Below are 24,713 nucleotides of genomic sequence, written 5' to 3'. Positions count from 1 at the left end.
TGAATTATTTTTTTTAATTTATAAATAAATCTTTTTTCATTTGGATGTGTCCTTGCATGCCTCATGTGTTTTCCCACTGGTTTCCTATCTCTCCTGCTATTGGCTGATGCTCCTAAAGGTGATGGGCGCGATGATGTCACTGCCTACATCATCATCATCATCGTCGTCATAGCGACCGATAAGCACTCAGTAAAAGTTACCTCACTGCAGATATGTCCTTCCAATGCTTTTTTTTTTTAAATATTATTTTTTGGCATTTTCAAGCTTTATAAGATTAACAGAGTTAAAATGGGGAGACAGAGAGAGAGGGGGGATGACCTGCAGTAAAGGTCCACGGGTCGGATTTGAACCCGCGACCACTGCAACGAAGGCTGGAGCCAAGATATGTCCATTTTAAAAAGTCATTCAAGAAATATAGGAGATGGTTTGTAAAAAAGAAAGTTGGAGTCATTGCAAATATTTTTCTATGTGTTAAGATTATTTTAGCTTTTTATTGTGGACTCATCATAGGAAAAAATTAGACTGTTTCAGAAATATTAAAAAATTCCTCATAGCACCTTTAACAAAATGAGAACAAGTTGTAAAGACAAAAGTGTAAGAAATGGCTATGAAACGTTGTTGTGACCCTAACACCCCCTAACCCTTTGTGTGTAAATGTCCCAGATGTTATTAACCTACATGCCACCCTTTCCATTGAGCTAAAAATCCTCACCCTTCACTCTCCATACCCCCCCTCCCTTCCCCTCCATATCACTTCTTACCCTTGACCCCCCCTCGCCCCCCCCCCCCCCTCTCAACCACTGCATGGCACACAGCATGAAGCGAGCCAGCTCCCTGGGTGTCCTTAACGTCACGGACAAGGCCGCCATTGACCACTATCAGGTAGCTTTTTTTATTTTTATTTTTATTTTTATTTTTATTTTTATTTTTATTTTTATTTTTATTTTTATTTTTATTTTTATTTTTATTTTTATTTTTATTTTTATTTTTATTTTTATTTTTATTTTAACACTCCTATTTTTAAACCTGTTTTTACTTTTGTTTTACTCTGTTACACTGTTTTTTTTTAACATTGAAAAGTGCCATAACTTTTCTGACTTTCTCGCAGATACTTTTGGACCCCGAATTTTCTTATATATTTATGTTATATTTTTATATATATATTTTATTTCTATATTTATTTCTCTCGTGTGCTTAACTGTTTCTCCTTAAGCATTTTATTGTATATTTATATTTATATTTATATTTTATTTTGGCAGTCGAATCGCAGTATTTGTCGCATGAGATTTATCACTAATGACACCTGATGAGAAACAACATTACACACTCACTCACGCACCATCATTATGTCGGACTAATCAACCCCAATTATAACAAAATCTTCCTGGGGTTCCCACAGAAAAAAAAATCTTAATTTGAAAACACATGTCCTACAATTCTAATTTATTCTATATACAGTACAAACATATAGGAAGAACTTTTTCCAATTTATATTTTTTAAATAATATTTCTTTTTCTTTTTTCCCCTTTCTTATTTTATGGTAGAGATTAAAGTACAACAAAGCAGTACAACATAATTCTAGGACCGGTAATAATAATATTAATGGCAATTTGTCAAGATTAGTTATGATTTTGTTCAAATTTGATAATGATTAATATAGATGATTGTGCAGATGTTTGTGTTGTAGCATAACAATAAATTGGGTGGACCAATTTGAACATATCCTAAAATAGTCTTTTCTCCACATTTTTTTCCAGGAACGAAATAATCGTCTGAGAAAGAGTCGCGACCTGAGTGCCAGCCACACGGACCTGGCGCATTGAAGGTTAAGATTTCATCCAATCACAGAGCTCCGATAGGTCACGACGAGAATCTACTTCCTGTTTCACTCGCCACTGTAATAGCCCCACATTATACTTAAAGGTGCACTATGCAGTTTCAAGGGAGGGGGATTTGTTTACATTTGAAGAGCTTGCGGTTAAGTTAACAAAACATATTTACTCTACATGTAATTCTTAGTTGGGAATAATTATGTCATCATTAATCACAACTAGATTATTTTGAAGAACCTGGAACCAAATATAAGAAAATAATAAGTTTGTAAACCAAACTGTGGGCCCTGCTGCTGTAAACAACAACAACAGTGAAACAGTAGCTTTTCAGGAAGCTTTCTAACTTCAAACAGTGTTCCAGGGATCACATTTTCCTGTGAGGAAAGTTTTGTTTATGCAGTTATGAGAATATACCTTTGAAAATGTTTCACTTCTCTGACACACCCAAAGTTACATAGTGCACCTTTAAGCAACACAACACCAAGTGCTTACTGTACAGGTTTCAAAGTTAATTGCACTTTTGAAGATTTTGTGCTCTTAGAAGATGTTTTATGGTGTTCATTTTTATTTGTATCTATACAAATCGAGGATCAATAGGTTAGCGATTTGAGTGTGTATAGGCCTATCCTATCTGTGTATATCTTTTGGTTGTATGTGCGTGTACTGTATGTAAGGTTGCGTTCCGAATCGCATACTTTCTACTATATAGTATGTAGAAAAAAGATGTCCCGATTCTTGTGGTCAGATTTAGGATGGTTAGAAGTACCCGGATGTCCTACTTCATGCGGCCAAGATTGTTAGTGTTGAAAACTGCATCCTATTTGGGCAATTCTGACCCACAATCCAGTGCGCACGTGAAGTGACGTCACATCGACGAAGCCTCCATATGAAAACAAACAGGGATGCGACGGATATAAAAGCAAGAGGCAAGATCAAGGCGCAATGTTATGATGAAATAAGAGAGTAAAGTATGTCCAAATAGTATGCCTACTGCATCCTAACTAGATTCTTTTTATCGTCAGATGTAGTATGTAGAATAGAAAAAAGAAAGAGTATGCGATTCGGAACACAACCTTAGTGTGTGCTGTTGTGAGTGAGTGAGTGAGTGAGCGAGTGAGTGAGTGAGTACTTTATTGTTAATATTTAATGCTGTGCTTTTGCTTGAATGAAGGAAGACGCAGACGGAGATGTAGTTTTAAGAAGTAAACAATTTGACTCGTTGGTTCAGTTAGATTGTAGTGGGTGAAGCCAGAGAACTAAAGAGCGCCATACTCTAGAACACTGCTTCTCAAAATGTTAACACCGTGTACCACCTCAAAATATATTAGGCTCTCCAAGTGTCACTATTACAGCCAATATGAAAATACCAATAATTCTGAAAATATTCTCTTCACTCTTTTCTTCAGTAGTAGTATTATAGTAGTATAGTTATTATTTTGGATAGAAAAAACAAAAAATATATATGTAATGGGCTGAGTTTTAGAAGATGTTAATTATTTTCTTATGACATTCTTGAGTATTTTGATAGCATTACCTTTTTTTTAATAAATTATTTACATTTAAAAAATATATTTCTGAGATTCCTCCGTGTAACACTAGGGGGAGCTTGTGTACCATAGTTTGACAATCAGTACTGTAGAACAAACCCTGCGTTCCAAACTACATACTCTTTCTTTTTACTACACTACATACTAAAGTACAGAAAAGTTTTAGGAGCCACAGGAGAGAAAAAAAAATCAGATACAGAAGATTTTTTTTACATGATGTAGAGAAATGTCAAGAATAAAGATGAATACTCCAAAATGCTATTGGAGTTAGTGGGGCATTTATGTATTTTAAGCATACTTCAATTGAGGTGCATATATTGGAATATCCTAAATCTTTTTCTGGCATACTAAATAGTAGGGAAGTATGGGGATTAAAGATAAAGCGTCAAAATATCCAAAAATAAATGTGTTTTAAAAAAAATTCAAGAACTAAACTATTATCTATTTTATTTACACTTGGCTTCACCCACCAAAGTTTAACTCAAACAACGACAGCAAATCAAATTCTGCCTTATAGGAAATGTTTTAATGACTAAAGAAACTTCCATCTCTGCTGAGGAACTTGTCCGGCAATGACGTCTCTTTGTAGGCCGAACCGGACGTTAGCTTAGCATTCACTCTGCAGATTTCCAATGGGACTTATGGGGCTTTTTTGAGTTGGTTAATTATGAAAATATCATCTTTAGCAAATTAAATTAACATTAATTCACATATTTTGTGGAGAAAAAGGGAAGAAAATCTTCACAAATCAACAGACAATATGTGAAACACGAGAGGTTAATACATAACTTTGAAATTCACAGCTGATTTGAAAGATCAAAATACAATGTGAAACGTTTTTTTAACCTTATTTTCTATATTAATTAACAAAGCTTTGAAGGGCATAGACGTTGGAAACCTGTCGAGTGAACCCACATCTCAGATGCTTTTAATTTGACTTTTTCCTAAATTGTTCCGTCCTGTGTTGATATAAGATTGTGCTTTTTTTTCTTTTTTTTTCAAGATTTCCCCTCTGCTGTATGAATTTCTACGTTTACATTTGATTTGGGGTTCTGTAAATGATATTTTGAGTGTATAATCTGTCCTTGCGCTGCTCTGAATAGTGTCTCAATTAGTTCTTGTCTGTAAAAAGCTTTGGGAGTAGTAATAAGGCGATGCTTACCTTCTTGAATGTTGAAAAATATGACGCGGAAAAGTTGACGACAACAATTTTTTTTGGCACATGAAGGCGACACATTCTCAGGATCGAGGCTTTTAGTTTCACACACTGGCTGCAAAGTTAACGCCACAATTATAGAGAAACACATTGACGCCATTTTACATTTTTTAATGGCTGGAGAAATGTTACAGCATTTTTTTTATTTGTATTATTTTATTCTAGGTATATCCGTTTTTTTTTTTTTTTAATTCAAGACAACACTTTACTTTGTAAGTGAAGTTGAACAAATCCAACCAAAAAAATTTGCAAATTATGAATTATTTAAAACTAAAATTGTTCCTGAGATTTAAGTTGCAAATGTAAAATATGTATTTGCTGTTACCAAAATAAGAGGGATTTTTTCATCCTATAATAACTAGTTATAAATAGTTTAAAGGCCTACTTCACCGGTTTGAATATGAAGGTGTATTGAATTCTGAGATCCTATGTAGTATAAATGTGCGAATTTTTTTAAAATCGGTTCATCCTAGCCTGAGAAAAGGCAGAAAGAGTGTTTTTTTAACCCTATATTTCTCTTTCTCGTGACATCACAGAAAGAGAAATAAAATATATTAAAAAAAAAATTTGCACATTTATACTACATAGGATCTCAGAATTCAATACACCTTCATATTCAAACCGGTGAAGTAGGCCTTTAACAGATAAATATCACTGTGTACCAGATATTCACTTTGAAATCCAAAGTGTTATTTAAAACTGGAATTAATTTAATGATCTAATAAGTATGAAAACACACGTTCACATTACACCAACTGGATTTATAGGTGCTCCGAGGAACTTTCAGTTTGTGCTAATTCTTGCACCCCCTTTGGACAAAAGCGGTAGTGTTTTTACTACGCCAGCTGTTGTTCCTGGATGAGCGTATACCCATGACAAAGGCATTAAGAAAAACTATTAAAAAATAGCATTCTTTGCACTGATGTTTGCTGTTACATGTCATTCATGATCATCAGAGGAAACATTAGACTGTTTCAGAAATATTTAAAAGTTCCTCGTTGCACTTTTTAGCTTATACTGTTCATATAATAAATATAATGGAATAAAAACTAAATTAATTATTATAAAAATTATTTTATACAGCAGTTTAAAATTTGACAAAACTCACTGACTGATTGTTTCTTTTCAAGATTTAAGCTTAAATTCTAGTTTTATTAACTTTATATTAAATGAACAGCACATGCACAGCACACAATCTCTTTTTATGTTTAAAAGGGAACTAATTAATATGTATTTATCAACAAATTCTGGTGAGAGGCTTGAATTGCAACAACAAATTAATGTACAGCACAGCCAGAAGATATTTAGGATTAAGTGCCTTGAAGAGTGATACAGAGTCTTAATATAAGTTTGAGTTAAAAAATATTGAATCAGGTGTATGGCTGATATAGTGCTGATATAAACAAAAACAACATCTACAGTTTATGGTACCTTACTTAGATATACTAAAATACTATACATGACTTAAATTGCCCATCTTTTGAAGTAGCACAACTTATTTTTTAAACTTATCTAAAACTGTAAATACAAAAACTTCACCCAAAAATAAATATGATCCAATTTTGCTTAAAATGTTTTTTAGATAATCAAAATGAAATGATCAAACTTTGATTTCCTGCTTATTGATTGATTGCTCAACAGCTGTATATAAAGTAGGTTAAAATAAGCAATAAATAATAACAATTTAATTGAAAGGTTATTTTCAAGTTTTTTTTTTTTTGTTCTATAAAAATTTCTCAAAATATATCTTAAAATGACTTCTCTTTTTACGAACTCAAAAATATAAAATGCACCATCATCTTAGTCAAAGAAAAGCTGAGATTTTGTTAAAAAATCAACTAAGTCATTATCAAAGGCCACAGCTTTTGGTACACGTTTATGTCTTTACAAGAAATGTGTCATGGCATCTGTAAATAGTTTAAATTCTCAATTTTGTGTCATATATCTTTTAGTAAACCCAGTTCATGCTCAACATTTACAACAACCATTCATAACGGGATTTGCACTTGCAAAAAAAAATCCCCAAATTCTAATATTGTCCTGATTTTTTTCTTTTTGGAGAGAGTTGGTTCATAAACGTTTGGTTTCTCTGGCAAAGCTGTGCACTAAGCATTTGTTTGACTTTACCGTCCCTTATTTAGAAAAAACAATACACAGCTCACAGTCCTGAATCTCAATTGTAAATTAGATGCAAACAAATTAACATCCGTAGATTCTAGTCTAGAGATTATTTATATGAAGGACTTTTCAGCGCGAAACATTGTATTGCAAGCCATTTTTTTTTACTTCTTTTAAAAGAAAATTTGTTAGTCCCAAATAATGAAGTGAAGTCCTGTTGCGTAACTGAATAGATTTGATGAATATCCCTAATGTGCGCGGTCAATAATTTGGTTATTTTAATGTTAAATATCTTGATTTTATTTCTTCATAACAATGACTTTATTGACTGTCGAGTGTGTTGAAGGTTCTTGTTGACTGTTGATCAGTCTGCTAGTCAGTCTGATTTGTGCCTGTATTATATTTTTATTTTTATTTTTAAACCTTACTGTCTTACTGTTCAAGGCTCCACTACGTAAAGAGGCACATAGCTTTACAATGTCTGATGGTTTGTGATAACTGGGCGACATTTTGGGCAACGTCTTCAGAAACTGGCAAAGAAGTGATGTTTTGAAGTTCTGACTTTAGTTTGAACAGGATACAATGCAAAATACCTTCATATGGAAGCAAAGAAAGGCCAAAAAAAAGTTCAAAGTAAATTCATATTATCGAGAAATAATTATTTGTTTCTCAATTTATCATCTTGAATGTTGGTAAGAATCAAATTATTATTTGTTTTTAATTTAGATTGAAAATGACAAACTGATACTGAATTCAAACAACTTAAACATAGTTTTTCATTGATATTGGACACAATTATTAGACAAAAAAATACAAAACTAAATATTTAAATTCTATGAATGATTATGTAGTATTTAAATTCCTTAATATTTTTTTATTTTGTTTTGCTTTGTTGCTTATTAGATTCAAATCCTTTTGTTTTGGCCTTTCTCTCTTTCCGTAGATCCACCAATTTGCTCTTTAGCGTAAAATATAAAATTCACATAGACTAAATTTCCAAGCTTTAGTAGGGATTAAAGCCTATTTCAACCATAACTAGTTCAGTCGAAGTCTTCTTTAGTATTTGTTGTTGTGTATTTGAGTATATGCTGGACTGCTGCGGCAGCGTTCGAAACTGTTGCACCGGAAGGAAAGGTAAATAAAATTCTGTGTCCAAAACGTAATACAATCTTTTTTTAGTGGTGATTATGATGATCGGCCCGTAATATTATGCTGACGTGAATGTAGTATATTGGATTTGATTTGAGATAAGACCGTCCCTTGCATATCTTGTAAAATCTAAAACATATTCCTGGATGAGACTGGTAGATATTGAAGATATTACTTGTCTTCCCTGACTGCATACAGAGGAGAAACTGTGATACATTCTACACCAGCTAAAGTTTATTTGTAGTGGTAACCGTGGGGAATGTCTGCAAACTGATGTTCTGCTAGGCCCTATGCCTATTTTTTTTTTAAATCATGAGCAAGAGTGATGTGTGTACAGTGTTTAACTGTATTTGAATAAAATGGTCAAATTGATGACTTTTGTACCGTGATTTTTAATATTCTATCTAATGTTTACACAGTGCGGAAACTTATTTAAAAAAAATTAAATATTAAATTAAATATACAATAGTAGACCAGTTGTAGGGAAATGTTCTGCCTCAAAGAAAAAATCATCTATCTATCTATCTATCTATCTATCTATCTATCTATCTATCTATCTATCTATCTATCTATCTATCTATCTATCTATCTATCTATCTATCTATCTATCTATCTATCTATCTATCTATCTATCTATCTATCTATCTATCTATCTATCTATCTATCTATCTATCTATCTATCTATCTATCTATCATAAAAACAACAACGTTGGCCTCTTAGCACCACGTGACCAGTCACTCTGCTTTCTTATTGGTTCATCGCCTTGTCAATCACATGTATGGGCGTGTCCAGACCGTCCCTACTCCTCTACTCCCTTGTACCGTACAGAGACACATCCACGACAAGGGAAAATGTCTTCTGTGCCTGACGGGAAGAAACTGGTCCGTAGCCCCAGCGGCCTTCGCATGATGCCGGAAAATGGCGCCTTCAACAGCCCGTTTTCCCTGAACGAGCCGCTGTGGGTCCCTGACAAAGAGGTGAGACCTTTGGCTGGAGAGTGGGGAGTGGAGGGGCGATTTTTTTGACAGCGAGAAAGCCATCACAGCCAGCGAGTAAAGCTAGCTAGCACATGGCACGCTAAACGGGGCTAGTTCCGGTTGAGAATTTTAAAGTAAAACAGTCGTTTGCAACAACAGCATTGACATCAGTCAATCAATCTCCTTTATTTAACCAGACAGGCCAAATTCACTGAGATTAAAATCGGTTTCCCAATAACGATCTAGCCAAGAAAGCAGTAGGCCTACTATGACAAAATAAGCACAACATACACGGTCGCATACAATTCTCTCACATTTAGCATCCAATTACTATATAATCCAAGAATAGTCAACATTAGAATGAAAAGTTAGTCAATTAAACATGATTTAATTCCTTTTAATCATCTTAAAATAAATACTAAATGTTTTAAAAGTGCAGCATCACCTTTGCTTGCTTGCTGGTATGCTAAATAAAATGTCCCTAACCCTAACCCAAAGTTACTGTTGTCGATTTTCTCAGCTGTTTTGTTTTTTGTAAAATTTGTCTTCAATTTAACTTTGACTGGCATATAAATGTCTTGAAGCGACTTAAATCAAACTTGATTTACGCTACAGGAAGCCTTAACGGAGGTAATTCAGCAGTTTAATGAGTTATTTTACTTTTGATACTTGACGTGTTTGTAAAGGTGGAACGCGTTTATTTTCTACGTAGAACCTCATAACTTCCGGTCTAGTGCGTGGTAACTGTTGCTAGCTAGCCGAGGCGCTGGACATGGCAGTTAACAGCAGTTAGCCTCCAGACAGGGCGTTTGCAGGCGGGCACGGCCAAATTGTGCTGCTAACTGAGCCCTTTTTTAAAGATATTCAGATAAAACACGCTCAAAACAAGCTGCCAGGCGAAAATTATGATGTTTAAACTTCATTAAAGGTGTTTAAAGTGACAAAAAAAGTGTTTGTTTTTGTGCGGTAGCCCCGAGAGCTATGTCAACATGTCGCTAGCTCTTCAGTTTGACCGTTCGTAGCTTTGTGTCTGTGTGGTCAGGGTTTAGGGTTTAACAGATCATTAAAACGTATTGGTGAGACACTGCAGGCAGACTTTTTAACTTAAACATATCATCATGAAACTTTCACAGTTTTTTATTTACATGAAAACATTATTGATCTAATGAATAACACGCACTAGGTCCAGTCATTTAAAAAAAAAATATATATATATATATATTTTTTTTTTCTTAAAATTCATTTCATTGGGTTAATATCACAGCAGTATAACTTGTTGGAGTTGTTTAAGGTCTGCACAATGTCTCCTTTGTTTGTTATGTTGGAAAATCTTTTGGATTTCCTGCTTCTCCTCTTACTAAGCAGGAAAAGTTATGTCTATTTGAAAGGACACGAGTTTTGACCCTGGTACATTTACAGAAACACACACCGACTTTGTGCTTGCACTTTGACCAGCCTTGACCGTCAACTACAGCCATTGCCAATAAAGTTAATCATTTCTCATTACGCGATTTTTTTATAATGATGAATCTGGTTTAACTCAGGGCCCCAGGACACTGCCTTTTCCGAGCTGCGAGCATGGACTAGTGGCCAACCCATTAGTACTGCATGCTGTGAATGGGAGCTTATTTTCCCATGAGCCTATAGGCAGATTTCCGCCGTCCACACCAATACAAGCGGCGAACAAGATTGTGTCTCCGCAAATTTTTTCTGGATATCAATCATAGGCTCAAACTTATCTTTAGACCATTTACTAATAAAACTGAAGTTTTTTCATTTCAAAACGCCACCTCAAGCGTTTTATTAGCCCAACGGCTTTTAACGGCTTTCAGTTGGTTTTCGAGGGAGGAGGAGGGAGTGGGCAGCCGTGGGCAGCTGAACAGAGTCGTAGTGAAACAAATGTTTCGGTTTTCGGCCCGGTCTCCGAAAACCACTATATTACTTTCCAAAAACGGAGTGTAATATAAATATCACATATAGCGAATCATCGGGGGGGCGGGGGGAGGTTAGTGACTTATAGAAACTGCCCGCTAAAGGCTAAATCCTTTAGCTTACAATGCTACAGAACGAGAATGATTCTACATCCGCTACATCCGCTACCAGTCCGCCCGGTTGCCGCCCCCTCTTCCATGATAGGTCCATGGTGCCGCTACGTCATACGAAAAGGCGTGCCTGGCTCACATGAGAGCAGTATGGCCGCTTCCTTGTTGCTTCTTTGCGCCAATGAGCAGCTTTCATACGCTTTCACAGGAATGAATGGGCGCCATGTTTCAATACGGTGTCCATTTCTTTATATGTCCATGGTTTAACTCTGCAAGAGACATTCCTTTATTTTTCCCGTAGCGGAGAAATGTACATAGATTCAAAATGTACCAACTTGATGGTGGAAAATTTGAAGAGCGTGTCATCGCGAAAGTATCTTTTTAGTTTTTTTTTTTTTAGGTTTTGTTTTGAGCTGAATCTGCCCACATCAGCACATTGTGTAACATCCTGTTTTTCCCTCTTCTTCCAGTGTCCCAGATGTATGCAGTGTGACACCAAGTTTGACTTTATCAGAAGAAAGGTCTGTAGTCTCGCAAACAATTCAAAGCTTTATATTACTGTGGAAAATAGACAGATGCGCACACACAAATACACACACACACACACACACACACACACACACACACGTTTGTACAGCTATACTCGTGAGGACATTCATTGACATAATGCATTCCCTAGCCCCTTACCAAAACCATAACCAACACAACTAAATGCCTAACCCCAACCCTTACACTAACCCTAACATAAACCTAATTCATACCTGCGCCTTAAAACCTAGTGTTAACCCTCAAACAGCCCTTTAAAGGCCTGTCCCAAAGTGAGAACCGGGCAAAATGTCCTCACTTTTTAAGGTCTAAAACTCAAAATGGTTCTCACAAAAATAGTTGTGTAAACGCACACACACACACACACACACACACACACACACACACACACACACACACACACACACACACACACACACACACACACACACACACACACACATACAAAAACAGTTTGAGTTTGATCTGTCACACTTGGCTAGTGTTCATGTATTTTGGCACAGACACTCTGAGGGCTGTGGTTACATTTCTTTCCGCTGACGCAATAACAGCACCGATCTGTGTCTCCGCCATTTTTGCCACGAGTTCTTTGGATACTGAGAAAGATTTGGTTTTATATATAAATGGAAAAATATCTTGTGTGCTGCCATTTTTCTAACATTCCTGCTTTATTGCTTGACTCAATAAGACGTCTTGATTCAAAAGATGTGACTCCCTTTCTGAATGTTCAGTTGCACAACTCACGTCTGCATCTTTCACTTCGCTGTTTAAAGAAATCCGGTGTTCCTGTTTTTAATACACAGCCTAGGCTCTGTAAACGGGCATGTTGCTAGCTACGGTGGACCCCCTTTGTTCACATACCCCCTTTGTTTACATACCAGTTTACAGAGCCTATACCATGTGTATAAAGACCAGATTATTTTTGGACTCACTCACTCACTCACTCACTCACTCACTCACTCACTCACTCACCCCCCCTCCCCACACACACACTCACTCACTCACTCACTCACTCACCCCCCCTCCCCACACACACACACACTCACTCACTCACTCACTCACTCACTCACTCACTCACTCACTCACTCACTCACTCACTCACTCACTCACTCACTCACTCACTGCCCCCCCCCCCCCCACACACACACACACACACACACACACACACACACATACACAGATTAAATATGGAAGAGCCTTAAAACTGTATTTAACTGTATATCTCATATGTCCCGTCTCATCCCCAGCACCACTGTCGGCGGTGCGGGCGGTGTTTCTGTGATAAGTGCTGCAGTAAGAAGGTGGTGCTGCCTCGCATGTGCTTCGTGGACCCCGTCAGACAGTGCTCCGAGTGTGGGCTGGTCTCACAGAAAGAGCTGGACTTCTATGACAAGCAGCTCAAAGTCCTCCTGGCAGGTGAGGGCTTTCAATTTACCAGCAATGCTCATGGAACCTTGTGGGTCTTATAAGCATTAAAATAGCATTGGATTTGGGGCGTAGTGGATAGAGTGTGTACCATACCTGCTCAGGCCAAAAAATAATGCTTCAAAAGTGTTGAATTTTGCTTAGTTTAAGCTAATGAATTATGCCGGTATTCCCTTCACCAGATTAAACACCCCTAAATTAATATCAGGACGTTTTCATGTAAATATAGCCCGCCAAGTTCATTTGTTCCTTGTTTAAACCTGTTCCACTATAAAGTTTATGTGTTCATCGACCCCTGCACCTTTATATGGCAAAAAAAGACCAAAAGCCGATTTACACAATTCCCAAAAGGTTTTACTTATCACCAAAAACCTTCACACCATATATTACCTTAAAGGCTCTGGTTTTAAAGCATGTTACCCTTTGACCCCTGCCTATCTCCAGATCTCCCCCTGTGTTGATCCCCTAATGACCCTTATAATTGTCTCTTCTAATTTTATCCTAGGTTAAGTCCATATTTCAGACCTTTATCCTTGATAAGTTTTTAGAAAGGAGGAGATTAGATAATAGGTTTTTAATTATTCTGGTGGATGAATACCTCACATTTACCCCTAGCTTCAAAAGACTACCGTTAAGTCCTCACTAAGTTCATACACCTGGATGAGCTTAGGCCAATAGATAAATGCAATTCCCTCCTAATTCAAGGAGTGTGTTTATGGGATGTGTATTCTTTGTTATCAGTAGTGTAGCCGTAGTGTAGGTTTGAATTGCTTACCTCAGAGGCGCCGCGATCTCTTTAAAGAAAAACCCTAATTAGGTCCTTGTTCCCAACACTAAACTAAAAATTCAGGCCAAAGAGTTATAGCCTTTTCAAGAAATTTTATTTAACCAATACAAAAAGATTATACGTTCACAATATAGAAAGAAAAGATAAAATAAAATGAAAGGAAGGAAAATAAGTACCTACACTCCCATTTATGTGGTTAATATATGTAGAGAAGTATAAGACTTAACTTATGTGTTGTATGTCTTTTGTTCACATTGAATTTAGTTCATGAGTTCTCCAATTTTCAATCCACAAGAGATCAGGAGTATTCTCATCTTCAGGTTTTTTAAAGCTCTACTGTCTACACAACTTCAATAGTTCTGGGTGTTGGCCGAACTTTCAATCATGTCATATATATTTGAATATCTTCAAATGCTATGACAAGTTTGATTTTGCGACACAACAATCAGGAAAAGTTGGTTCAACAGTTTTACAACCTCAACTCCATGCTATTTTACAACCTGGTTCATCAATTAGTTATTATCAATCACCCAAATGGTCCCTTACCAAACTTCTCAGAATAGAAAAGGAAGAATTGGTTCCGAGCCTCTTCCCCTTCTTGAAAAGAAAAAATAACTCCCCTCAATTTTTCTAAGTATTTTGCACTCAAAAAGATTCAGAGTGTTTCTTTCGAGTTTTTCTTCTAAGTTTTTCGTCCATGCTAAAAGAACAAAAAAGTGGAACAGTCAACTTCCCCAAAAACCCCACTCTCTTGCTCAAAACCCTGGCCTTAAATAGTCTGAAGACAGAGAGAGTGGGTGTGTGTATTAGGAGGAGAGAGGGTGGGGGTAAAGATGAGGGTGTGTGTGTCCAGCTCAAGGACCCACTGCCCCCCTTGTCTCTCTCACCCCTGACCTGTCCCAGGACAAGCCCAGACATGCCTTTTCAGAGAGGCCTTATGAATTCACAATTATGTATATATTTCAGGATAAAAACTTGAATACAACACTTTTAGTGATTCTACCTTAATATTAAAGGTCACTTGTTACCTTGCCTGTCTTATTCAAAATATCATACTTTTCCCTACGAAAACAAGAAATATACATTTCACATTCTCCTAAGAACAAGATATGTACAATGAAAAGTTGCAATATTCTTGCCTATCTCAACAAAGCCCAAGCAGCGACTATTTAATACACCTGATATATGATATTAAACACAAACTAAATGTTCAAACCTAATCACAGACTTAATGTGTTCGATATGGTGATTAATAAATAAAAAAAATTAAATAATCATTCTTTTCATTTAACAGAAAAAGCCAAATGTCCGTTAAATGTCAGAAAATGAAAGAAAAGTGAAATATGTTCAACACAATCTCTCCATGTCTGTTTGAAGGCGGAACCTTTGTCGTCACTTTGGGAACGTCGGACAAGTCTGAAACCATGACGACTCGCCTCTCCAACAACCACAGGTCAACTTTTTTAAACTTTTTAATTTTTGATTGCACACTTTTACACAACATAATTACTTTAAATAACCATTTTATGTGTCTTAATTGGTGTCTGGTCAGGTTAATCGTTTCAGTTTTATGTGCTAAGATTAGAAGTTCAGTAAAAGTTGGACATCCTTGTTTAATGCCACTATCTAGTCTTTATTTCACTACATTTATCCGACATCTTTATTTATTTTATTTTTTTATTCTCAACATAAACAATTAGTAGAATAATCTAAACTCTAATTATTAGAGCCCCCCCCCCCCACCCCCCCATAGAGTCTCAGTCCTCTTCACAGCAGACCTGGGTTAGAATCCAGCCCGGGTCGTTCTCTGCATGTCATTCCCCTCTCTGACTCATTTCATCTCTGTCTCCCCACTCTGTCCATAAAGTATGAAAAATGCCCCGAAAAAATTATATATTTTTTTATCCAAAATAAATCACACACTAAAAAAAACATTGTGATTTTGACAGGCGCAATCCAATCTGTATTGTTTTTACAGTATTTTATTTTGGAAATATGAATCAAATGTAGGGGTGGGAATCTCTTGGCACCTCACGATTCGATTCGATTCCGATTCAGAGGTCAACGATTCGATTCAAAATCGATTTTCAATGCATCTCAATGCAAAAATTTTTTTATGTACATACCCATGTGTGAATTTCAAAAATATATTTATATGCACATCTGAGTTTGCTACTCAGAGTTTGCTAATCACTTCCTACTTTTGTGATGATCATTAAAGACAATCAACAGATGAATTGCCTTCTCTAATATTGTATTAAGAGAAAAGCTTTTCTTGTCACAAATATGACTTTCTATGAACAGTGCAATAATCAATGCAGCTTTCAACACAATATGGAAGTATGTAAAAACTAAACCGATTCAGTTTTATTTTATTTCTAATCTCGTAAATCATGTTTCTATAGGATTTCTATTCTATTATCTATTTTCTATGTCATTTCAACACATTGTACAAAAAGTATGGCTTGGAATTCAGCAGAGATAAAGCCGGTGCAGGTCATGGGTTTGCTGCTCTCAGCCCTTTTGAAGCCACTTTGGAAACAACTTGCACATGTGTGGTGTGCATGCGCAATGGCGCAGGAAGTATCAGTATTTACAAAAAAAAAAAAAAAAAAAAAAATATTAAAAAAAAAATTATTAAAAAAAAAATCGATTATTAACTTTTCTGAATCGATTCAGAATCGTTCGAGAGAGAATCGATATTAATCGGAAAATCGATTTTTTTTCCCACCCCTAATCAAATGTGTGTTTTTTTTCACCCTTTTCGAATGGGAACAGATACCTTTTCCTGGACGGTGAGAGTCACTTTGAGGTGGAGTTATCTCGGATCAACAGCATGCAGATTCTGACAGACGGCTCCAGTCCCGGAGGTGAGATTTTAGAAAGAATAAAATACAGACTTTTATTTTAGTTTTATTTAAACCTGCAGTGTGTAGAATTTTGGGTTTTATTTCCTAGCAGATTATGTAGAAAGTAATTATAATATCCATAAGTACATTTAATTTAGTGCATAATAGCTGAAAAAAATGTTTTGAATTATTATTTTTTTCCTTAGAAAGGGTCTCATATATGTCCATATTTCTGCATATTTTGGACCAATGCCTAGTGCCGCCATCTTGAAAGTGTCATAGTTGGAATGTCATCAGGTGCATTGTTTAAAATTTAGAATTGTTCTTGTCCTTGAAGGCCACTGTAGCTTCTGTTACTATTCTAAAGGGGAGAGGTTACCCAGGGAGCGTTGTATTCTAGAACTTTGAAGAACTTTCTTGATGATGTCATATTACACACTGCACCTTTAAAGGTGCTACGAGGAACTTTTAAATATTTCTGAAACAGTTTCATTTTTTCTCTGATGATCATAAATTAATGCTATTTTTAGATAGTTTTTCTTAATGCCTTTGTCATGTGTACATGCCCACCCAGGAACAACAGCTGGTGTAGTAAAAACACTACCGCTTTTGTCCAAAGGGGGCGCTAGAATTAACAAATTGAAAGATCCTCAGAGAATTTTTTTTTTAGGCACCCTTGAAATAGTTTGGAATTAACTGAATGTTTTGTAAAAGTTTTGAATTTACGTTTTATTTGCTATTTTTTAAAAACATTGTCATTAAAATCCCCGAACAGGGATTTAATTTAATTGCTCTCAAACGACAAATATGGCTCAAGAAAGACGCAATAAGTTCACTATGGAGACATATGATTAAAACCGACGATTTATTTATATTAATATAAGTGTTAAATCGCTCTTTATTTGTACAGTGATCACTTATATAGTGTGCACGTTTTATAAAGCCGATCTCTCAGTCACTCGTTCTGCATGTAATCGGCAAATAAACTTTTCGGGGGAACCCACTACTGATAACTGAAAAGAGATAACGCTAAAAACCGGCACCCGTCAGACGATGCTAGATAACTCGCTGCTTGAAGACCGCAGTGTATTAATGTGGTGACGTGGGACGAGACTGCTAACTGCAGTCACTGACAGGGAAGTTGGCTAAACTGACCATTCCGCTGACTGAACCTTTAAGCTTCTTAAATAAGGTTATGGAAATTGGTTAAAATAAAATGTTGTCGAAATTTTCTGGAAAATGAATTTGTAAAAAAGTGTGGGAACTGAGAAGCCTTTATATGTGTTGTTTACTCCACTTCGTTCAGTAAATTCTTGTGTCTTCAACATGTTATTTTTTATTCCCCCTGAAATGGATCAACTGACCAGCTGAGACTTTTCTTGATTAACCCTTTTTCCTATTCTAACGGATCACTAACACACTCTCTCCTCCTCTCCTCCTCTCCTCCTCTCCTCCTTCTCTTGGGCTCAGAGAATGACATTCACACTTACACCAGTCTGCTGGACAGCCACTGTTGTTCTGAAGGTTAGACATTTGGCTCAATAATTGTCCATCCATCCATCCATTTATTATTATTATTATTATTATTATTATTATTATTATTATTATTATTATTATTATTATTATTATTATTATTATTATTATTATTATTATTATTATTATTATCATTATTATTATTATTATTATTATTATTATTATTATTATTATTATTATATCATTGCAGATCTGGTTTAATTTGGGTCTTTTCCATCCGAATGCATTAATTTAAAACCAGTTATATCCTGTTAATTTTTTTTTATGATTGTAAGGCGAGACACTTTTGCGCCCGATTTTGCTTCCATAACAGTCTTCTTTTCTACACTATTCTGAAGGTACACTACATTTTTCTTCCTAAAATTTTTAAGACCTATACATAGTCATAGTCATTTTTGATTAATAGCATGAAAAAAAAAAAGATGTTCTGTAAAAACTTTGAAAACTAATATTTTGTTTTGTTGTCAAAATCAAACAAAGATTTTAACTCAGGCTTTATCCAACATCTAGAATTCTCTCTATCTGAATGGGAAGGGTTGAAATGCATCGCATGCAATCTAGACCCTCACCACTAGATGGCACCAAATACACTGATATTACACATGGCACCTTTTAATAGAAGATAGTTTCAGTATAAAAATGCTCGTGCTCTCACCTGAAAACACACACTTACCCTGTGTTCCAATTCACATACTCTTTCTTTTTACTACACTACATACTAAATTACAGAAGAGTTTTAGTCTTTTTACTACACTACATACTAAAGTACAGAAGAGTTTTAGGGCCACAGACAGGAGAGAAGAAAAAATCAGATAAGGAACATTTTTTTTCATTATGTCGAGAAATGTCAAGAATAAAGACGAATACTTCAAAATGCTATTGAAGTTAGTGGGGCATTTATGTATTTTCAGCGTACTAGAATTGATGTGCATGTATTGGGACATCCTAAATCTTTTTCTGGCGTACTAAATAGTAGGGAAGTATGGGGATTGGAACGCAGGGACAGTCACCATAGGTTTGTGTATGTGACCGCAGCATGTGTTTCTCTCATAACGTCGTGCCTCTGTCCAAACCCCAATTGCCTTTTATTTTGAAAGTTAACCTCATTGTGTGTCTGTTTCCTGCTCTCATTGATTTTTATCTTCCAATTTCCTAATTAAAAAGAAAAAAAAATGTTTGATGGTTATCCCTGTCACATATTTTTTTTTTTGTTGTTGCGTGTGTGTGTGTGTGTGTGTGTGTGTGTGTGTGTTTCCATTTCATCATTTTCTAAGGATTTGTTGTTGATCATTTCAATTGAATTTGCAGCCAATACTTAAGAAGTCTTAGTATTTGGTTGAGTATCTTGTGTTGTGTAAATGCTTTATTTCTATTCATATTTTTCATTTGCTTTTTCTAATGTGTATTCTATACTTGATGTGTTTTAATCTTTTGCCCCCTGTGAAGCACTTTGAAATGGCCTTGTGTCTGAATAGTGCTATATAAATAAACTTGCCTTGCGTATGTGTGCAGGTGGTACGTCGCGCGCCAGTGGCATGTTGCTGCACTACAAACCCATGGGCTCACAGGAGGCACAGCAGCTTCGCATGGACACAGCAGAGGACAAGAAGACCGCCGCGCTCTGGCTAGCAGCTATGCACAAGGTACCACACACACGACACAAAGACACAGGCTGTAAACAGAAAGATTACTATGAAATATATGAGAAGAAATATGGGCACTTTTCTTATTTCAAAAGAACTGTACAATTGTGCCGAGGGAATACGATCATGAATGTGCAATAAACACAAATTGAGACATATATGGATGTATGTTAAAGGTGGAGTCAGTCATGGTCCACTACCTGTCCATACTGTGTGCGCACTGAAAAATAACCCAGTGTTAATTAGGGCCCGACCGATATGGATTTTTGGGTGCCGATGCCGATTATTTTCTGCGAAAAATTACGATAACGATTAAATAGGCCTTTTTTTTTTTTTTTTTTTTTTTTAATCTCATAAATATATATTGAAAAATGTTACTTTTTTGAACCCTTAAATATATATAAATACTTGTTACTGTCATTAGGTGTACAGGAACTTTTTATTTATTGAAATATGCATCATCTAAAAAAAAATAAAGTGTTACAAATATGTCTAAAGTGACATGACACATTTTTAAACTCAGAACATTAAGCATTTTATGTAACTGCACCCAACCCTCTGGAACTCCCTCCCTCCAAACATCAGCATCTCTAAATAAACTCATTCAAAAGTCAACTCAAAACTCACCTCTTTAAGAAAGCATAATTACACCAGACTCCACTCCAAACCTTATCTTTAATTTGTCTGTATTTAGTTTTCTTTTTCTATAAGTATGATTTTCTATATGTTTGATGTAAAGTGTCTTTGAATAACCTCCAATAAAGCACTATATAAATTCTATATAATAGCTATTAGTAGTAATATCAACTACTATTAGCAGTCAAGAGATGACCAATGACTCTGCTATTGGTGTCAGGGGGAACTGTCAAGTCAAGTGTGAATTAATCTAATGTATTACAACACACCTGCTGCTGCTGTTAATATGCTGTAAGGCTACCTCCGGGGCAGCAATGCATCTCACGCAACATGATTGCTGGAATAAAAATAAATAAAACAAAATCGGCGGCCATTTTGCCAGTGGCCGATTTTCGGAGATGTGCTATAATCGGCCGATTAAATCGGCCGGGCCCTAGTGTTAATACACAGCTTAGACTCTGTAAACAGACATGTTGCTAGCTATGGTAGGCCCCCTAAGTTTGCATACCCTTTGTTTACATACATACCCATTTGCAGACCCAAGGCTGTGTATTTAACACTGGTCAGAACACACACAGTACAGACGGGTAGCGGATCATGAGGAGATATTCACTGTTTTGACAAAGTGATTTGGGACAACAAGCTTTCTCCAGAATGGCTGACTGGGCGTCTTAATAAGCTAAGCTAAACCAGCTGTTGATCTCATGTGTCCTAACCCTTCTCTTACGTCTGTCTCACACACAGGCGGCCAAACTTCTGTATGAGGCTCGGGACCAGTGACACACACACACCCAGGTGTTTTATACTCCGACTCTTACCGGGCTTTTTGCTATCGTTTGGATTTTTATGAACGCCAGATCTGATTTACGCTTCTCCGTCCGATTCAACGTCGGTTTTCATCTTGATGCCATTTCGTATGACGGTTATATATCTGCAAGAAATGTTTAAATATATAAAATAACTACAATGTATTACCTCTGTAACTTTGTACATCATGTTTACCAGCTGTAGGCAGATTCTTCTGACATTTTATTGCTTTTTGCAATCTCGGAGTTCTTTATTCCTCTTTGATTCATAACATAAATCCGGGGCTGCAGTATAAATGTGTTTGTTACGTAGAAATGGAAACAACTGAGCAGTGAGACCGCAGGAAAAGTAGATTTCCAACCCGTTAGTACGTGTTGGTTTTTGGGAGGCTGCTACTTTGCATTGCTTTTTGTTTTCAAAACTCAGATTTGAGATCGGGACGTTGTAACATAATTATGTGATTCTTACCTTACCTGCAGTTCACCAAGGAAGGCCTACTTCATACCATAACATCTATGAAATGTGAGATAACACCAGCCAAGACAATTGTACGCACGATAACTTTAAATGCAGGTGTATTGTGTGTGTACGTACTGATTGCTGGTTAGAGGTGTCAGTACACTTTACGGAGCTGGTATCCTTCCAGAGATAACACAGATGTTGTAGTTGGTCAGGTGACATGTTTCAGCCTCTGTATGTATCTATGTAATGTATGTTTATTTAATCTCTCTGCCTTCTGCAGTCAGATCTTTGGGCCTTTTTGCGTCTTAGAAAACTACCGACTGACTATCCACTGATTTCTAGCGAAGCGTAAAGACACACACACACAGGCATAAATGAATAAATGCTTTAAAATGTAGTTTCACATATTGAAGTTTTCTACGAGCTATTTTGTTAACTATTCCTACTTTTCACACGAGGCGCGTTACGCACTTACATCGTTTTTAAAGCTAAAGTAGCCGACTAGTTTTTGTAACATTTGTAAAAACGGTAAAATTCCTTTTTTTTCTTACTCTTGAGACCTTAACAGAGTCTGTATTTTGATGGTTGTGCTTCCACGGACCTATTGTAAAGAAAAACGTAGTTTGCAGCCTATGACACACCCCGGCATTAATATGTTGAAAGCATTTGCCACATTGTTACATTGCTTATATTAAACAGCTAAACACCTTACAACAGTTTTGAGTTGAGTAAAAAATAAAGTAAAAGCACTTCTTTGGGTATCGCTAACACGTTTATGATTAAGCTCAAGCGTGAAGTGTCTTTGTGAATTTAAGTGTTGAACTAGAATTGTCCTACAAAGTTAAGACACTATGCATGACGAGCTTCAATCTGTTGTGTTTTTTATTTTTTTCTAACTCCAATTCAAATGCACATGTTGTTTTTTTAGTTCGTTTTATACTTAGCTGAGTTAGACCAAGTATATCGATGGCTTCACAATAGTTAGCATTTGAGTAAAAACATCTTGCTTTCTGCGCGTCTTCCCCGTTTGAAGGCAGAAAGTGTTTTACGGGAGCACAGAGTCGCTTTTATCTTTTCGCCACGACGTGACATAAAGTTTATTTTTATACGCTGCTTACCTAAGAATCAACAGTTTGGTATATAGGCTTTGATGACGTATGCAGTGTCTTGGTATAATATCACTCTGTCACTAACAAACTGCTGGATGTGAAGGCTGCACAACATAGGAACACAGTTATGATCTTGTATTATTTTATCAGTTGTCATAAAATAATAAATGTTTCCTCTCAAAGGCCATAATGCAGAACTCTCTCTCTAGGGTTATACGTTCATGACGATTTATTTTGTTCGTTTGTAAGTTAGTTTGCACAACGTGTAACATCACCAAGTCACGACCCAGTCAGCGTTTATACCTTTAGCACTTTAATGGCTCACACAGGCTGTGTCCCAAAAGCCCTACTAACGTCCTACTCTGGTTGTGGTTGTGTATGCGAGTTTGTGTAGGCGAGAAATGCCCGGATGAGTTCTTACTTCCGAGAAGATTTTGTGTATGGATCGATAGGATACTTTTCCTACTCAATTGCCCCAAAATGCTTTGCGTCTTTTCAAACGACACAGAAGTTTTTTTTTTTATTGCTTCTATATACTTCAGTATAAACAGTCCGACGAACCTCGCATACACAATGGATGGTTAAGTAGACGGTATGTAGTATATACATGTTGAGTATGTAGGAGGGAGGACGTTAGTAGGGCTTTCAGTATGTAGTATATACATGTTGAGTATGTAGGAGGGAGGACGTTAGTAGGGCTTTTCCAACACAGACACATATTCCTCTGTTTCATTTTCTGACGCTGTTAAGAATTTACCATTCCCTTTGTTGAATTCTACTGTCCAGAATAAAGTGTTGTGTTACTACCTTTTGTTATGTTGTTGTTTGTGTCATTTGGGACAAAGTGGATTCCTTCACTAATGCACCAACACACTAGCCTGGTCCTACCAGACCATCGTACTTCATTTAGCCTGGTCCTACCAGACCATCGTACTTCATTTAGCCTGGTCCTACCAGACCATCGTACTTCATTTTGTACAGAAGGTCTGGAATCACTCATTTGACAAACGTAAACTCACTTAAAGGCGGCATTCTGTTGAAGTTTAAAACTATTGGATCTGCCCAGTGCCACTCTGGATCTACCAACCAATTCATATTAATATTCATGAATGTTATCAACTCATTTTAAGGCAGATAAAACATTTCACTATCAAGATAGGGCTTGATATAATTTTATGGCAGGAGGAAAACGACTCGAATGTGTTTTATTTGACCACATGGTCATATAGACCACATGACAGTTATAATGTCAGTTTGAAGTCCCCGAAAAAGAAGTATGTCATGTGATGAATTGATAACTCCTGTAAGGTGATGGAACAGAGGCCAGCTGATTTGGAACGGAACTGCCGGCTGCTTCCACCTGCGAAAAAGTAAGGAGCTATATTGGGATTAATAATGTTGTTTTTGACGGTGTGTTTTTTTTAAGAACGTGAGTATTAGAATACTTGCTTTTAAGTATTGGAAGCCTGTAAAATGGTATTCAGGACAGTGGCCCTAGTGGCTTGTGGTAAACGTTCTAGTTTGCAACGCTCCTTTGCTAACCTCGTCCTAACGGTGAATTTACAGAAGCTACGGTGGCCTTCAAGGACAAGAAGCTCGTTACTAAAGATGGCATCATCCACCACTGCCTCAAGTCTTTCCCCAATATCAAGTGATGAGGTGAAGATGCATTTAGTTATTTATTCTATCCTACTTATTTTTCATCCTTCTTTCGACGCCCACTATAGATAAAAACGCTGGCTGTTAAGTTTGTCCATTCTGTGCTACTGTATAAACATGGCTTTGCAACATGGCGGCCTCAGCGCCCGCTCCTACAAAAGGCTCATTCTAAACAACTTTTATCTACAAGCGATTGTAGACTTATTCAAACATACTTGCATATTATATTCCACTTTTACTAAGTCTGTTCTTTAAAAATGCCAATAAATTCTACACACTGCTCCTTTAACAATGTTAAACAATGTCTAGTCAGCATGCTAGTGTAGGCCTACATTTTCTTTCCTAAATTTTCAATGCTGCTTTATTTTTACGTT

The 24,713-nt window shown here is 36.3% G+C and overlaps 2 protein-coding genes across 2 annotated transcripts in view; both read left to right on the top strand.

The window, feature by feature from the left end:
* klc1a (kinesin light chain 1a) overlaps window positions 1-8,225 on the top strand; it is a 52,475-nt gene extending 44,250 nt beyond the window's left edge. The window contains exons 15-16 of the mRNA XM_080042195.1: window positions 816-882; window positions 1,759-8,225. Of these exons, the coding sequence (XP_079898321.1) occupies window positions 816-882; window positions 1,759-1,824 (133 nt within the window). The 3' untranslated portion in view covers window positions 1,825-8,225. The remainder of the gene's footprint in view (window positions 1-815; window positions 883-1,758) is intronic.
* A 467-nt stretch (window positions 8,226-8,692) lies between these two features.
* zfyve21 (zinc finger, FYVE domain containing 21) lies at window positions 8,693-23,492 on the top strand. Its single transcript, XM_080042392.1, has 7 exons — window positions 8,693-8,841; window positions 11,354-11,404; window positions 12,677-12,845; window positions 15,019-15,094; window positions 16,420-16,511; window positions 19,536-19,666; window positions 21,047-23,492. Exons 1-7 carry the CDS (start codon window positions 8,716-8,718, stop codon window positions 21,080-21,082), a joined length of 681 nt encoding a protein of 226 aa, XP_079898518.1. The 5' UTR covers window positions 8,693-8,715; the 3' UTR covers window positions 21,083-23,492.
* The last annotated feature ends 1,221 nt before the right edge of the window (window positions 23,493-24,713 follow it).

Source organism: Ammodytes marinus (genome assembly GCF_949987685.1).
Source record: "Ammodytes marinus genome assembly, chromosome: 15".
NCBI lineage: Eukaryota > Metazoa > Chordata > Actinopteri > Uranoscopiformes > Ammodytidae > Ammodytes > Ammodytes marinus.
This window is presented reverse-complemented; position numbering and strand designations above follow the sequence as displayed.

Excerpts from the sequence above, each read along its gene's own strand:
- zfyve21 (XM_080042392.1), top strand. The coding sequence starts at position 8,716 with ATGTCTTCTGTGCCTGACGGGAAGAAACTGGTCCGTAGCCCCAGCGGC. Across the intron at positions 11,405-12,676 it reads TTGACTTTATCAGAAGAAAG|CACCACTGTCGGCGGTGCGG; the intron begins GTCTGTAGTCTC and ends TCTCATCCCCAG. Across the intron at positions 19,667-21,046 it reads GGCTAGCAGCTATGCACAAG|GCGGCCAAACTTCTGTATGA; the intron begins GTACCACACACA and ends TCTCACACACAG.